At 45.8% G+C, this 15,407-nt stretch overlaps 1 protein-coding gene across 1 annotated transcript in view; it reads right to left on the reverse strand.

Annotated features, from left to right (window-relative positions):
* The window catches only part of tg (thyroglobulin), a 44,408-nt gene that overhangs the window by 17,971 nt on the left and 11,030 nt on the right, over positions 1-15,407 (reverse strand). The window contains 15 exon segments of the mRNA XM_055163949.1: positions 28-132; positions 1,625-1,789; positions 2,217-2,360; positions 2,435-2,447; positions 2,449-2,597; positions 4,981-5,110; positions 5,505-5,632; positions 5,908-6,096; positions 7,611-7,650; positions 7,719-7,795; positions 11,555-11,626; positions 11,693-11,797; positions 12,439-12,657; positions 12,805-12,834; positions 14,596-14,815. Of these exon segments, the coding sequence (XP_055019924.1) occupies positions 28-132; positions 1,625-1,789; positions 2,217-2,360; positions 2,435-2,447; positions 2,449-2,597; positions 4,981-5,110; positions 5,505-5,632; positions 5,908-6,096; positions 7,611-7,650; positions 7,719-7,795; positions 11,555-11,626; positions 11,693-11,797; positions 12,439-12,657; positions 12,805-12,834; positions 14,596-14,815 (1,786 nt within the window).

Here is a 15,407-nt window from a genome sequence, read left to right on the forward strand (position 1 = left end):
AACCAGATCTAAACCAGGTCCCAGTACCTCTGAGGCAGCTGGTCCGGTCTGTGGTCAGGGTCCTGAGGATTTGGGCCTCGTTTGACCCAAACTGGACCTCAGAGTCCGAGAGGAGCTGGAAGTTACTCAGAGCTGTGGAAAAATTCAGACACAATTTTCATGTGACGAGAAAAACGTTTGTACGTCTGTGACCTGAAGGTGGACGACCTGAAGTCTCACGTGAAAGATCAGGTCTGTTTGGGTTTTAGGAGAACAGATCCTGAAGTGACCTGAGTGGATCTGTGTGGTTCATTCAAAAATCTGATCTGTGTCACTTCAGGTCCGACTGAACCGAGAATTTGTCTCATCAGATTTAGAATTTTAAATCTCGCTAAATTTCTCATTTTGAAAAAACATGTTTGAATAATTTTTATTCTCAGTTTTAGCTGCTGAGATTTTAAGTGAACTTTTCAAAATGTTAAAGAAACAAAAAATGTATAAAAAAAAAACACCTATTTTCAATCCTCAAATTCAACACTCACAATTCAGAGTGTAAAATTGAGAGTGTTAAATTTAGAGTGTTAAATTCAAAGTGTTAAATTCAGAGTGTTAAATTTAGAGTGTTAAATTTAGAGTGTTAAATTTAGAGTGTTAAATTCAGAGTGTTAAATTCGAGTGTTAAATTTAGAGTGTAAAATTCAGAGTGTTAAATTCAAAGTGTTAACTTTAGAGTGTTAAATTTAGAGTGTAAAATTCAGAGTGTTAAATTCAAAGTGTTAAATTTAGAGTGTTAAATTCAGAGTGTTAAATTTAGAGTGTAAAATTCAGAGTGTTAAATTCAAAGTATTAAATTTATAGTGTTAAATTTAGAGTGTAAAATTCAGAGTGTTAAATTCAAAGTGTTAAATTTAGAGTGTTAAATTTAGAGTGTAAAATTCAGAGTGTAAAATTCAAAGTGTTAAATTGAGAGTGTTAAATTCAGAGTGTTAAATTTAGAGTGTAAAATTCAGAGTGTTAAATTCAAAGCGTTAAATTTAGAGTGTAAAATTCAGAGTGTTAAATTCAAAATGTTAAATTCAGAGTGTTAAATTTAGAGTGTAAAATTCAGAGTGTTAAATTCAAAGTGTTAAATTTAGAGTGTTAAATTTAGAGTGTAAAATTCAGAGTGTTAAATTCAAAGTGTTAAATTTAGAGTGTTAAATTCAGAGTGTTAAATTCAAAGTGTTAAATTTAGAGTGTTAAATTTAGAGTGTAAAATTCAGAGTGTTAAATTCAAAGTGTTAAATTTAGAGTGTTAAATTCAGAGTGTAAAATTGAGAGTGTTAAATTTAGAGTGTTAAATTCAAAGTGTTAAATTCAGAGTGTTGAATTTAGAGTGTTAAATTCAGAGTGTTAAATTTTGAGTGTTAAATTTAGAGTGTTAAATTTAGAGTGTTAAATTTAGAGTGTAAAATTCAGAGTGTTAAATTCAAAGTGTTAAATTGAGAGTGTTAAATTCAGAGTGTTAAATTTAGAGTGTTAAATTCAAAGTGTTAAATTCAGAGTGTTAAATTCAGAGTGTTAAATTCAGAGTGTTAAATTTAGAGCGTAAAAATCAGGACATGTTGCAGTGACGTGATCTGATTGGTCGGCTCGAGTGTCGTACCTGTGCACTCTTTGTCGCTCAGAGGCGTCTCACTGTCGGTCCACTTAAGCCACGCCCCTTCTTTAGTGACACACCCCCAGATTCCAGCCAGGAGGTCATTCTGCGCCGGCAGGAAGTCACCTGACTCCGAGCACCGCCCCTTTCGCCGCTGACACTCCGACTCACCTGGAACAGAACCAGAACTAAACCAGGACTAAACCAGAACTAAACCAGGACTAAACCAGAACTAAACCAGGACTAAACCAGAACTCAATCAGGACTAAACCAGAACTCAACCAGGACTAAACCAGGACTCAACCGGGACTGAACCAGGACTAAACCAGAACTCAACTGGGTCTAAACCAGAACTGAACCGGGACTGAACCAGGACTAAAAACCAGGACTAAACCAGGACTAAACCAGAACTCAACCAGGACTAAACCAGAACTGAACCAGGACTGAACCAGGACTAAAAACCAGGACTAAACCAGAACTCAACCAGGACTAAACCAGGACTGAACCAGGACTGAACCAGAACTAAACCAGGACTAACCCAGGTGTGAGGTGTGACAGAGCATCAGGTTCTTCAAACCAGGACTGAACCAGGACTCACATTGACGGACAGACGATGCTCCAATCACAGAGGAGCCTCGGGGACATGTGACGCAGGAGTCCCGCCCCTCTTGGTCCTGATAGGTTCCTGATGGACAGAAGAGACACGCCCCCGAAGACGAGAAGGTCCCAGGAGGACAGAGGACTGAGGACGAGAAGAAAGAACCATCAGAGGACGAAGACGAGGACACAGAGATAGAAAACGGCGTCCGGACTCACGGCAGGCGTCTCCTGTCGGCGCTGAGGCCAAACCCCGCCCCACAGCCGAACGCCGGCGTCGCCACGGAGACCAGCCGCACCTCTGACATCATCTGTGACGTCATCAGGTCTCCCAGAATCCCCCGAACCCCGTCCACGAAGAGAGTCCGGTTCAGGAACACACCTGGAAAACACCTGGATCAGACCAAACCGGGACTGAACCAGGACTAAACCAGGACTAACCCAGGACTAAACCAGGTCTAAACCAGGACTAAACCAGGTCAAAACCAGGACTAACCCAGGACTAAACCAGGACTAAACCAGGACTAAACCAGGACTAAACCAGGACTGAACCAGGACTAAACCAGGACTAAACCAGGACTGGACCAGGACTAAACCAGGACTAAACCAGGACTAAACCAGGTCTAAACCAGGACTGAACCAGGACTAAACCAGGACTAAACCAGGACTGGACCAGGACCAGGACTAAACCAGGACTAAACCAGGACTAAACCAGGACTAAACCAGGACTGGACCAGGTGTGTTGAGCTGTGTTCAGACGGGGCTTTCAGGGCGTCCTGTGTTTTGTGCGTTCAGTTGGACGTTGAAAATGTTTCACGTCCTGATCCGGAGAAACAGGTCGACCTGGAGTCACAGAGCAGAGGATCTGCCTCAGGTCGGTGTTTCCTGGACCTGGAGCTTTGAGCTGTTTGTTTGTCTGAAGGTCTGGACCAGGATGCAGAGGAAACGCTCCTGTGAAACTGAAGAACCATCAAATATCTGACACGTTTAGTTCAAGCGGCGCCGGGCGGGATGAAGCTCCACAGGATGAAGCTCCACAGGATGAAGCTCCACAGGATGAAGCTCCACAGGATGAAGCTCCACAGGATGAAGCTCCACAGGATGAAGCTCCACAGGATGAAGCTCATGAAACAGAAGCTCCTCAGTTTTTGATGAGGATGAGGATGATGATGATGATGATGATGATGATGATGATGTTACTGCGACAGGAACAAAGAAAAGCACCAAAACACAAATGTTCAAGTGTCGGCGTCTGGTGTTTACCGACCGAATAAACCGACTGAAGCATCACAGACGCTGAAACGTGAGGCTCTTTGTCGCGTGTGGCTCTTACACGAGCCGTCGTGGCTCAGCCAGAACGACGTTGTTTCCGCCGGCGCCGCAGCTGGAGTCGAGCGGCTGGAGTCGGGTCGTGGTGCAGGTCGACAGGTCAGACTGGACCTGGGACAGACGGAAGTGCAGCTCAAAGTTCTGGTCGTCCAGACGGAGCTTCAGGAGAAGAACCTGACCAAACTCAGAACACCGCAGAAGCATGTCATGGACCAAGACACGCCGCTGCACCTGCCACAACCATCACCACCCGCCGCCGCCGCCGCCGCCGCCACCACCTCCTCTGATGGTTTAAGTCACAGGTGTCAAACATACGGCCTGGGGGCCAGATCCGGCCGGTCCGAGACCTTTAATCTGGTCCTCGTCTGATTTTCTACTAAAATATTTTAATGATATTTTCTATTAAAATCTTGTTAATTTTGTGTGGTGTTTATCACAGCAGCGTCTCCAGCGTCTCTGTACGTGGCCCCTCCCACCAGAGCAGCACAAATGAAGACTTGTCTCTTTCCAAACGCTCTTAAAGGACGATGGTTTTGACTGTTGACCGTGACACCCTCATCAGAAAAATGTCCAACATGAGAAAAGTGGAGCCGAGTGCAGGATTTTACAACAAAAATGGACTTATTCCTGTTTACAGACAAGTTCATGTTCAAACTTTGTGTTGAAATTGTATTTTTCTTAAAGTTTCAGGTTGTTCATAATATTATAACATTTTGTAAAAGAAAGAGTTCATCAATTAAAAAAGATTTGTGTAATAGATTTGTGTTTCTCTGCACAAATATTTGAACTTCTTGTTATTTTTGGGGTTTATATGACATGAGTTTTCTGATCCGGACACTTTGGATCAAAGTCGGTTGGACTCGACCCCCGGAACAAAATGAGTTTGACTCTCCTGGTTTATGTGATAAAAACACTAAAGTCCGTCTCAGTCTGGTCTGTCGCGCTGGGAAAAGACGAAAAAATAAAACACTTGTTTCCATGGCAACGGACGCCCTGGAGTGTTTTTGTCCCGTTGGGCGTCGGGGTTTTGAGGTTTTGGGGTTTTGGGGTTTTGGGGTTTTGGGGTTTTGGGGTTTTGGGGCGTCTGAGCTCAGACACAGCGGCTCTAGAAGAGTCCAGAGGTTTTTCTTGGGCCTCGGTCTGAACGCAGCTGAACACTGACCTGACTCACTGACCCGACTCACTGACCTGACTCACTGACCTGACTCATTGACCTGACTCACTGACCTGACTCACTGACCCGACTCACTGACCTGACTCATTGACCTGACTCACTGACCCGACTCGCTGACCCGACTCACTGACCTGACTCACTGACCTGACTCACTGACCCGACTCACTGACCTGACTCACTGACCTGACTCACTGACCCGACTCACTGACCTGACTCACTGACCTGACTCGTGACTCGGAGGACGGGAGGGCATCTGGGTTACCTGGGGCGTGGAGCTCCGGCAGGTCCTCAGGTCTCAGCTCCGACAGGTCCAGGGTCCAGGTCAAGTCCAGAGTCACAGAGTCTCCAAGACACTGAAGTCCAACAGCAGAAGCACCACAGAGAGACAAAGACCAGGGAGGACTAAACCAGGACAAACCAGGACCAAACCAGGAGGACCAAACCAGGACTAACCAGGAAACCAGGACCAAACCAGGACCAGGACTAAACCAGGACCAAACCAGGACTAAACCAGGACTAAACCAGGACTAAACCAGGACTAAACCAGGAACCAGGGAACCAGGACCAGGAAACCAGGACTAAACCAGGAACCAGGACTAAACCAGGACTAGACCAGGACTGAACCAGGACTGAACCAAGACTAAACCAGGACCGAACCAGGAACCAGGACTAAACCAGGACTAAACCACATTTGAGTAAAACTTCTTGTGTCCGTTGCGTCTCCATGGTAATCGCTGAACATTCCACCACAGACACAGATGTATGACGCCCCAGTGTGAGACTGACCTGAGCAGAGCAGAGCCCCCTGGTGGACAGAGCGCGACGCAGCAGCTCCTCCACAGAACCAGACCCAGAGCAGGACTGGACCCAAGACCAGGTCTGAGTCCAGGACCAGGTCTGGAGAGGCTGAGGGACTGAGAGAGAGACAGGGTCAGAACCGGGACTAAACCAGGACTAAACCAGGACTAGACCAGGACCGAACCAGGACCAAACCAGGACTAGACCAGGACTAAACCAGGACTAAACCAGGACTAGACCAGGACTAAACCAGGACTAGACCAGGACCGAACCAGGACTAAACCAGGACTAGACCAGGACTAAACCAGGACTAAACCAGGACTGAATCAGGACTAGACTGGGACTAAACCAGGACTACAGCAGGACTAAACCGGGACTTTGTGGGACTCACGCTGACAGGCCTGAGGTTCTGGTCTGGTCTCGGTCCAGGACTCGGTCTGGACGTCACACAGGAAGTGTTGGACAGGAAGTGCGTTTTTGTAACCGCGGGAACAGACGAGGTCACAGCGCTGGAGCCCGGCGACCGAGCGACACGAGAGACGCCCGCCGGACACGACGGGGACGGGACACGAGGACGAGACTGAGGACACATCAGGGACAAGAAGTATTTGTAGTATGTGTAGTATTTGTAGTATGTGTAGTATTTGTAGTATGTGTAGTATGTGTAGTATGTGTAGTATGTGTAGTATGTTGTAGTATGTGTAGTATTTGTAGTATGTGTAGTATGTGTAGTATTTGTAGTATTTGTAGTATTTGTAGTATTTGTAGTATGTGTAGTATGTGTAGTATTTGTAGTATGTGTAGTATTTGTAGTATGTAGTATTTGTAGTATGTGTAGTATTTGTAGTATGTGTAGTATGTGTAGTATGTGTAGTATGTGTAGTATTTGTAGTATTTGTAGTGTGTAGTATTTGTAGTATTTGTAGTATTTGTAGTATGTGTAGTATGTGTAGTATGTGTAGTATTTGTAGTATGTGTAGTAGTAGTTGTGTAGTATTGTGTAGTATTTGTAGTATGTGTAGTATGTGTAGTATTGTGTAGTATTGTGTAGTATTGTGTAGTATGTTGTAGTATTTGTAGTATTTGTAGTTGTAGTATGTGTGTAGTGTGTAGTATTTGTAGTATTTGTAGTATTTGTAGTATTTGTGTGTAGTATTGTGTATTTGTAGTAGTGTGTGTAGTATTGTGTAGTATTTGTAGTATTTGTAGTATGTGTAGTATGTGTAGTATTTGTAGTATGTGTAGTATTTGTAGTATGTGTAGTATGTGTAGTATGTGTAGTATTTGTAGTATGTGTAGTATGTGTAGTATTTGTAGTATTGTGTAGTATAGTTGTAGTATGTGTGTATTTGTAGTATGTGTAGTAGTAGTATGTGTAGTATTGTGTAGTATTTGTAGTATTTGTAGTATGTGTAGTATGTGTAGTATTTGTAGTATTTGTAGTATGTGTAGTATTTGTAGTATTGTGTAGTATTTGTAGTATTTGTAGTATGTGTAGTATTTGTAGTATGTGTAGTATTTGTAGTATTTGTAGTGTGTAGTATTGTGTAGTATTTGTAGTATGTGTAGTATGTGTAGTATTTGTAGTATTTGTAGTATTTGTAGTATGTGTAGTATTGTGTAGTATTTGTAGTATGTAGTATTGTAGTATTGTGTAGTATTGTGTAGTATTTGTAGTATGTGTAGTAGTATTTGTAGTATTTGTAGTATTGTATTTGTAGTATGTGTAGTATTGTGTAGTATTGTGTGTAGTATAGTATTTGTAGTATTGTGTAGTATTTGTAGTATTTGTAGTATATGTGTAGTATGTAGTAGTTTGTAGTATGTGTAGTATTTGTAGTATGTGTAGTATTTGTAGTATTTGTAGTATGTGTAGTATGTGTAGTATTTGTAGTATTTGTAGTATTTGTAGTATGTGTAGTATTTGTAGTATGTGTAGTATTTGTAGTATTTGTAGTATTGTGTAGTATGTGTAGTATTTGTAGTATTGTGTAGTATGTGTAGTATGTGTAGTATTTGTAGTATTTGTGTAGTATTTGTAGTATTTGTAGTATTTGTAGTATTTGTAGTATTTGTAGTATTTGTACTTCTCACCGTCACAGTCAGACTCACACTCGTTTCCAAAAACCTCCATCTGAAAACAAAAGGTCAAAGGTCACAGTCTGACCTCGGCTCAGGTCAAAGGTCACAGTCGAGTCTCACCTGGTCACACTGGGCTGGAGCTGTCAGCCAATCAGAGAGCAGCGTCTGAGCGCGTGCAGAATCACACCTGCTCTCACCTGGAGAAACACACAACACACACACACACAGACACACACACACACACAGACACACACACACACACACACACAGACACACACAGACACACACACACACACACAGACACACACACACACACACACACACACAGACACACACACACACACACACACACACAGACACACACACAGACACACACACACACACACACACACAGACACACACACACACACACACACAGACACACACAGACACACACACACACACACACACAGACACACACACACACACACACACACACACACACACACACACACAGACACACACACACAGACACACACACACACACACACACACACACACACACACACACACACAGGTGAACACACTCCTGTTGTTTCCATGGAGATGTTGCTCCTTCAGCTCTGATATTCCACAGTGCAGCTTTAAGACTCATATTTACACTGAAACATCGTCTCAGAAACCATCAGTGTCCACATCAGTGTCCACATCAGTGTCCACATCAGTGTCCACATCAGTGTCCACATCAGTGTCCACATCAGTGTCCACACTCGTCACGTCTGTGTCTCTTTTCACTCCACAAAACTGTGACACTTTAAACCCACATGATTCATTTACATAAACTAATGTGAGAAAAACAGTTGTTTCTTGTGTCTGATGTGGTTCAGTTTGTGTTGGACTCAGTGGAATATGAGTGTTCTCCCTGTGTCAGAGGGGTGTTCTCTCTGTGTCAGAGGGGTGTTCTCTCTGTGTGACAGAGGGGTGTTCTCTCTGTGACAGAGGGGTGTTCTCCTGTGACAGGGGTGTTCTCTCTGTGTCTCTGTGTGACAGAGGGGTGTTCTCTGTGTCAGAGGGTGTTTCTCTGTGTCAGAGGGGTGTTCTCTCTCTGTGTCAGAGGGGTGTTCTCTCTGTGTCAGAGGGGTGTTTCTCTTGTGTCAGAGGGGTGTTCTCTCTGTGACAGAGGGGTGTTCTCTCTGTGTGACAGAGGGGTGTTCTCTCTGTGACAGAGGGGTGTTCTCTCTGTGTGACAGAGGGGTGTTCTCTCTGTGACAGAGGGGTGTTCTCTCTGTGTCAGAGGGGTGTTCTCTCTCTGTGACAGAGGGGTGTTCTCTCTGTGTCAGAGGGGTGTTCTCTCTGTGACAGAGGGGTGTTCTCTCTGTGTCAGAGGGGTGTTCTCTCTGTGACAGAGGGGTGTTCTCCCTGTGACAGAGGGGTGTTCTCTCTGTGACAGAGGGGTGTTCTCTCTGTGTCAGAGGGGTGTTCTCTCTGTGACAGAGGGGTGTTCTCTCTGTCAGAGGGTGTTCTCTCTGTGTCAGAGGGGTGTTCTCTCTGTGTCAGAGGGGGTGTTCTCTCTGTGACAGAGGGGTGTTCTCTCTGTGACAGAGGGGGGTGTTCTCTCTGTGTGTCAGAGGGGTGTTCTCTCTGTGTGTCAGAGGGGTGTTCTCTCTGTGACAGAGGGGTGTTTCTCTCTGTGACAGAGGGGGTGTTCTCTCTGTGTGACAGAGGGGTGTTCTCTCTCTGTGTCAGAGGGGTGTTCTCTCTGTGTCAGAGGGGTGTTCTCTCTGTGACAGAGGGGTGTTTCTCTCTGTGACAGAGGGGTGTTCTCCTCTGTGACAGAGGGGGTGTTCTCTCTGTGTCAGAGGGGTGTTCTCTCTGTGTCAGAGGGTGTTCTCTCTGTGACAGAGGGGTGTTCTCTCTCTGTGTCAGAGGGGTGTTCTCCCTGTGACAGAGGGGTGTTCTCTCTGTGTCAGAGGGGTGTTTCTCTGTGAGGGTGTTCTCTCTGTGACAGAGGGGTGTCTCTCTCTGTGACAGAGGGGTGTTCTCTCTGTGTCAGAGGGGTGTTTCTCTCTGTGACAGAGGGGTGTTCTCTCTGTGACAGAGGGGTGTTCTCCCTGTGACAGAGGGGTGTTCTCTCTCTGTGACAGGGGTGTTTCTCTCTGTGACAGAGGGGTGTTCTCTCTGTGTCAGAGGGGTGTTCTCTCTGTGTCAGAGGGGTGTTCTTCTCTGTGACAGAGGGGTGTTCTCCTCTGTGACAGAGGGGTGTTCTCTCTGTGACAGAGGGGTGTTCTCTCTGTGTGTCAGAGGGGTGTTCTCTCTGTGACAGAGGGGTGTTCTCTCTGTGTGTCAGAGGGGTGTTCTCTGTGTGACAGAGGGGTGTTCTCTGTGTCAGAGGGGTGTCTCTCTGTGTCAGAGGGGTGTTTCTCTCTGTGTCAGAGGGGTGTTCTCTCTGTGTCAGAGGGTGTTCTCTCTGTGACAGAGGGGTGTTCTCTCTGTGACAGAGGGGTGTTCTCCTGTGACAGAGGGTGTTCTCTCTGTGTGTCAGAGGGGTGTTCTCTCTGTGACAGAGGGGTGTTCTCTCTGTGACAGAGGGGTGTTCTCTCTGTGTCAGAGGGGTGTTCTCTCTGTGACAGAGGGGTGTTCTCTCTGTGTGTCAGAGGGGTGTTCTCTCTGTGTCAGAGGGGTGTTCTCTCTGTGACAGAGGGGTGTTCTCTCTGTGACAGAGGGGTGTTCTCTCTCTGTGACAGAGGGGTGTTCTCTCTGTGACAGAGGGGTGTTCTCTCTGTGACAGAGGGGTGTTCTCTCTGTGACAGAGGGGTGTTCTCTCTGTGTCAGAGGGGTGTTCTCTCTGTGACAGAGGGGTGTTCTCTCTGTGACAGAGGGGTGTCTCTCTGTGTGTCAGAGGGGTGTTCTCTCTCTGTGACAGAGGGTGTTCTCTCTGTGACAGGGTGTCTGTGACAGGGGGTGTTCTCTGTGTGTCAGAGGGGTGTTCTCTCTGTGACAGAGGGGTGTTTCTCTCTGTGTCAGAGGGGTGTTCTCTCTCTGTGACAGAGGGGTGTTCTCTCTGTGACAGAGGGGTGTTCTCTCTGTGACAGAGGGGTGTTCTCTCTGTGACAGAGGGGTGTTCTGCTGGTGGTGAGTCTGTTCTGTGTTTGTGTCGTGTTGTTGGTTCGTTGTTGTGCAGGTGTTTCACACAGACACACGTTTATGTGACTGGACACATATTGTGACAGACACACATCAGAGCATCAGTGTTTTCACACAGTCCCCAGCACATCTGGATGAACATACACACTAGTGTGAACGGGGCCTTAGAAGTTTCACGTTCGTTTGTGTCGCTCTGAGTCTCCCCTCCCTTTGCTCTCTGTGCTGACTCACTCCCCCTTCAGAGCGTCACACTTCACATCAGGTTTGTCCAGGTCTGGTGTTTTGTGGGGTAAGAAAATATCGATTCAGTGACATGTCGCGATACTTCATTACACGATTCTTATATCGATTCAAAAAGTGTCAGAATCGATTTTTAAAAGTCGTGTTTTTCATGAAAACTTAATTTTACTGTTTTCATGATTTAAAATTGAAATAAACTGTTTCATTCAAGTTTGTTCTGAATGTTGCTCGACCAAAATATTCTGCAGAATTATTCAAAACATCGTCCTTTGTTTTAGTGTCCGGAAATATCAGGATGAATCGTATCGTTTCGTATCGTCAGATTCCTGGAGCTGAACCCGACAGTTTGCGTCGTGTTTTTGTTTTTATGGAGAATCATTTCTGTTCATTTCCTCACAAACAGGAAACGTCTGGAAACGTGCGACGAAACGTCAGGTGTTTAGGTGTTACGACTCTCGACTCAAATCACTGAAGGAAAAGAACTCAGCGATGTGTGGGCGGAGCCTCGTACTGTGGGAGTGTGGGGGATGTAGGCCTGTGGGCGGAGCCTCGTACAGACTCGTGCCTCTAACTGTAAAGAGGAAGTGACTCACAGTTTGGAGCTCTGCGATTGGTCAAAGATCCTGAAATGAAACGACCGTTTTCATCGACGCACCAACACACGCCTGAGGAGAGAGGTCAGAGGTCAGACAGGTGCAGACAGGTGCAGACAGGTGCAGACAGGTGCAGACCTGAGCTCCGGTCACACTGTGTGGGGATCCAGTCTCCGTTGGCGTCGCACTGAGGACTGTAGATCTGTAACGTTTGACTCTGCGGCGCCACCAGCTGCTCGTAAACTGAAACAACAAAAAAACAAACAAACAAATAAATAAACAAATAAACAAACAAACAAACAACAACAAGAGTCACTGTGAGAAACTCTGGTCGTCTGAAGAGGATGAGGAAGATGAGGTAAAAGTTTTATTCTACAGAGTCACAGTTTGATGAGTTTCACTTTTGTTTTTGTCGCTCTGAGTCTCACTTCTCTTTGCTCCTCGTGCTAAATCCCTCCCCCTTCACAGCGCCGCACTGATGAACCTCCTGCACGTCAGGTCAGGTTTGTCCAGTCGTGTCCTGGTTTCGTGAGTTTGTGGAGACGACATGAGGGGGCGGAGCCTCGTACAGACTCGTTCTGCAGCCAACTGTGAGGAGGGTTTGAATAGGGCCCAGGAGAGATCACTAGATTACTCAAACATGCATGAGTCTAAAACCTCTTCAGACTTTTCTGTGGAGGGGGAGGAGTCAGAGGGGAGGGGGAGGAGTCAGAACGGAGGGGGAGGAGTCAGAGGGGAGAGGGAGGAGTCAGAGGGAGGGGGAGGAGTCAGAGGGGAGGGGAGGAGTCAGAGGGAGAGGGAGGAGTCAGAGGGGAGGGGAGGAGTCAGAGGGGAGGGGGAGGAGTCAGAGCGGAGGGGGAGGAGTCAGAGGGGAGGAGTCTCACCCGACACAGCGGCCAATCGCAGCGCGGCAGCGTCGTTGTTGTTGCTGAGCAGCTCCAGCAGTGGAGGCTTCAATTGGCCGATCTCGGAGGTGAAGCGGAACCCTTTGGCCAATAGGAAGCCGAGGCCCAGGGGGAAGTGGGAGGAGTTAGAGAGCGCCACCAGTGACATCACATCCTGTTTGAAGGCGGCGAGTTGGGCCACGGCGTCGGAGCACGAACCTGAAGGCGAAGAACACGACGAAGAACGACGCCGACACGTGAGAGGACAAAATCACCAACACACAGCCCCGCCCCCCTGTACGCAGCCCCGCCCCCTGTACGAAGCCCCTCCCTCTCTTGATTTTGTAGACGGTGTCCGTCACTCACCTGAGGTCCGCCTCCGTTCGTCCGTTCGACCTGCACCAACAAACATCAACGTCAGAGAAACAAACGTCAGAGAATCTTTCTGTTCAGTCACGTCCACGTCTCCAGGAGGTTTTTATTCTGAATTTAAATCTTCTCTTGGTGTTTCCGTGGAGATCATCATCATCCTGTTGATCTGGTGAAATGTTTTTTATTTTCACTTTTTAAAGAGGAATTCAGTTTTATTCAGATTTAAAGTTCTCATGGAAACGTGGAATGTATTTATCTAAAATAACTTCACGAAGAAACAAGTGACGACTGGTGTCCAAAGGAGCTGAACAAACCAGGACTAAAGATCTGAGGAGAACTGTTAAAAGTCACTAGAACATGGAGAAACATCTGAAGAGAACAGTTAAAATGGCCAACAAAGATCTGAGAACAGTTTGGAGAAGAGTTTGAGGAACAGTTTGGAGGAACAGTTGGAGAACAGTTTGAGGAACAGTTTGAGGAACAGTTTGGAGGAACAGTTGGAGAACAGTTTGGGAACAGTTGGAGAACAGTTTGAAGAACAGTTTGAGGAACAGTTTGAGGAACAGTTTGAAGAACAGTTTGAGGAACAGTTTGGAGGAACAGTTTGAGGAACAGTTTGAGGAACAGTTGGAGAACAGTTGGAGAACAGTTGGAGAACAGTTTGAAGAACAGTTTGAGAACAGTTTGAGGAACAGTTTGAGGAACAGTTGGAGAACAGTTGGAGAACAGTTGGAGAACAGTTTGAAGAACAGTTTGAGGAACAGTTTGAGGAACAGTTTGAGGAACAGTTTGAGGAACAGTTTGGAGGAACAGTTTGAGGAACAGTTTGAGGAACAGTTGTTTGGAACAGTTTGGAGAACAGTTTGAAAGAAAACAGTTGGAGAACAGTTTGAGGAACAGTTTGGAGGAACAGTTGGAGAACAGTTTGAGGAACAGTTTGGAGAACAGTTTGAGGAACAGTTTGAGGAACAGTTTGGAGGAACAGTTGGAGAACAGTTGGAGAACAGTTTGGAGAACAGTTGGAGAACAGTTTGAGGAACAGTTTGGAGGAACAGTTGGAGAACAGTTTGAAGAACAGTTTGAAGAACAGTTTGAGGAACAGTTGGAGAACAGTTTGAGGAACAGTTTGAAGAACAGTTTGGAGAACAGTTGGAGAACAGTTTGAGGAACAGTTTGGAGAACAGTTTGAGGAACAGTTTGGAGAACAGTTTGAGGAACAGTTTGAGGAACAGTTTGAAGAACAGTTTGGAGAACAGTTTGGAGAACAGTTTGAGGAACAGTTTGGAGAACAGTTTGAGGAACAGTTTGAGGAACAGTTTGGAGGAACAGTTTGGAGAACAGTTTGAGGAACAGTTTGAGGAACAGTTTGAAGAACAGTTTGAGGAACAGTTTGTTTGGAGAACAGTTTGAGGAACAGTTTGAGGAACAGTTTGAAAACAGAGAACAGTTTGGAGAACAGTTGAGAACAGTTTGGAGAACAGTTTGAGGAACAGTTTGAGGAACAGTTTGGAGGAACAGTTTGGAGAACAGTTTGAGGAACAGTTTGGAGGAACAGTTTTGAGGAACAGTTTGGAGGAACAGTTTGAGGAACAGTTTGAGGAACAGTTTGAGGAACAGTTTGAGGAACAGTTTGAGGAACAGTTGGAGAACAGTTGGAGAACAGTTGGAGAACAGTTTGAAGAACAGTTGGAGAACAGTTGGAGAACAGTTTGGAGGAACAGTTTGAGGAACAGTTTGAGGAACAGTTGGAGGAACAGTTGGAGAAGAGTGCTTCTGGTCTCTCACAGTTGGGGGCGCTCTCCTCCGTGGCTCCGCCCTCTTCGTTCACGCAGAAGCACTTGTCGCCGACGCACTGCAGCGGCAGGAAGCGTCCGTCCTCGGTGCATGCTGGGATGTGGAGTTCTGCTCCGGCGGACAGCGCCCCCTGCAGCCGGAGGGCGGAGCTCCTCTGACGCTCGCAGGGGGAGGGGCATCGCGGACGACCTCTGACCCGGCTGCCCTCAATCTGCGCCGTGATTGGTCCAAAAGAGCGGGAAAAGTGTGGAAAGAAAATGAAGAAAAACATTTATGAAATCTAGAAAGAAGAAAGAAGAAAGAGCCTCTTCTGTGTCTGAGAGAAACTCAGGAGTTTGGAGAAGGTTTGGGTGAAGAATCAAAAAACAGCGACGGAACGTAACAAAAAACATCGTGATTCTGTATCGTCAAAGTTCTCACAGGAACATGGAGGAACATCACAATAACTCCAATCACAAGTTTAAATGAAGAGTTAAAAACACAGAGGAACTACACGGACCATGATCCTTTGCTCCATTTCACTGCAGACGACAAGAAGAAAAAACTGTTCTGACATTTTTAACTCTCAGTTTTTTGGATTAAGTTTTGTCGAGACATTTTTCCTTTTAAAAGGAAAAAGAAAAATATTTAGAATTTTGTTTGCTCCATAAAATAGCACAGTAAATATCGTATCGTGAGATTTGGATCGTTACGTCCCTCGTATCACCAGTTTCACTTTCAGTTTCATTTTGTCATTTTAAAAAATTTGCAGCGTAAAAAACAAATTTAAAATGATAATTTCTTGATTTACATTTGTTTATTTG

Source organism: Boleophthalmus pectinirostris, unplaced genomic scaffold (genome assembly GCF_026225935.1).
Source record: "Boleophthalmus pectinirostris isolate CB_2022bp ecotype Guang Dong unplaced genomic scaffold, ASM2622593v1 HiC_scaffold_6, whole genome shotgun sequence".
NCBI lineage: Eukaryota > Metazoa > Chordata > Actinopteri > Gobiiformes > Gobiidae > Boleophthalmus > Boleophthalmus pectinirostris.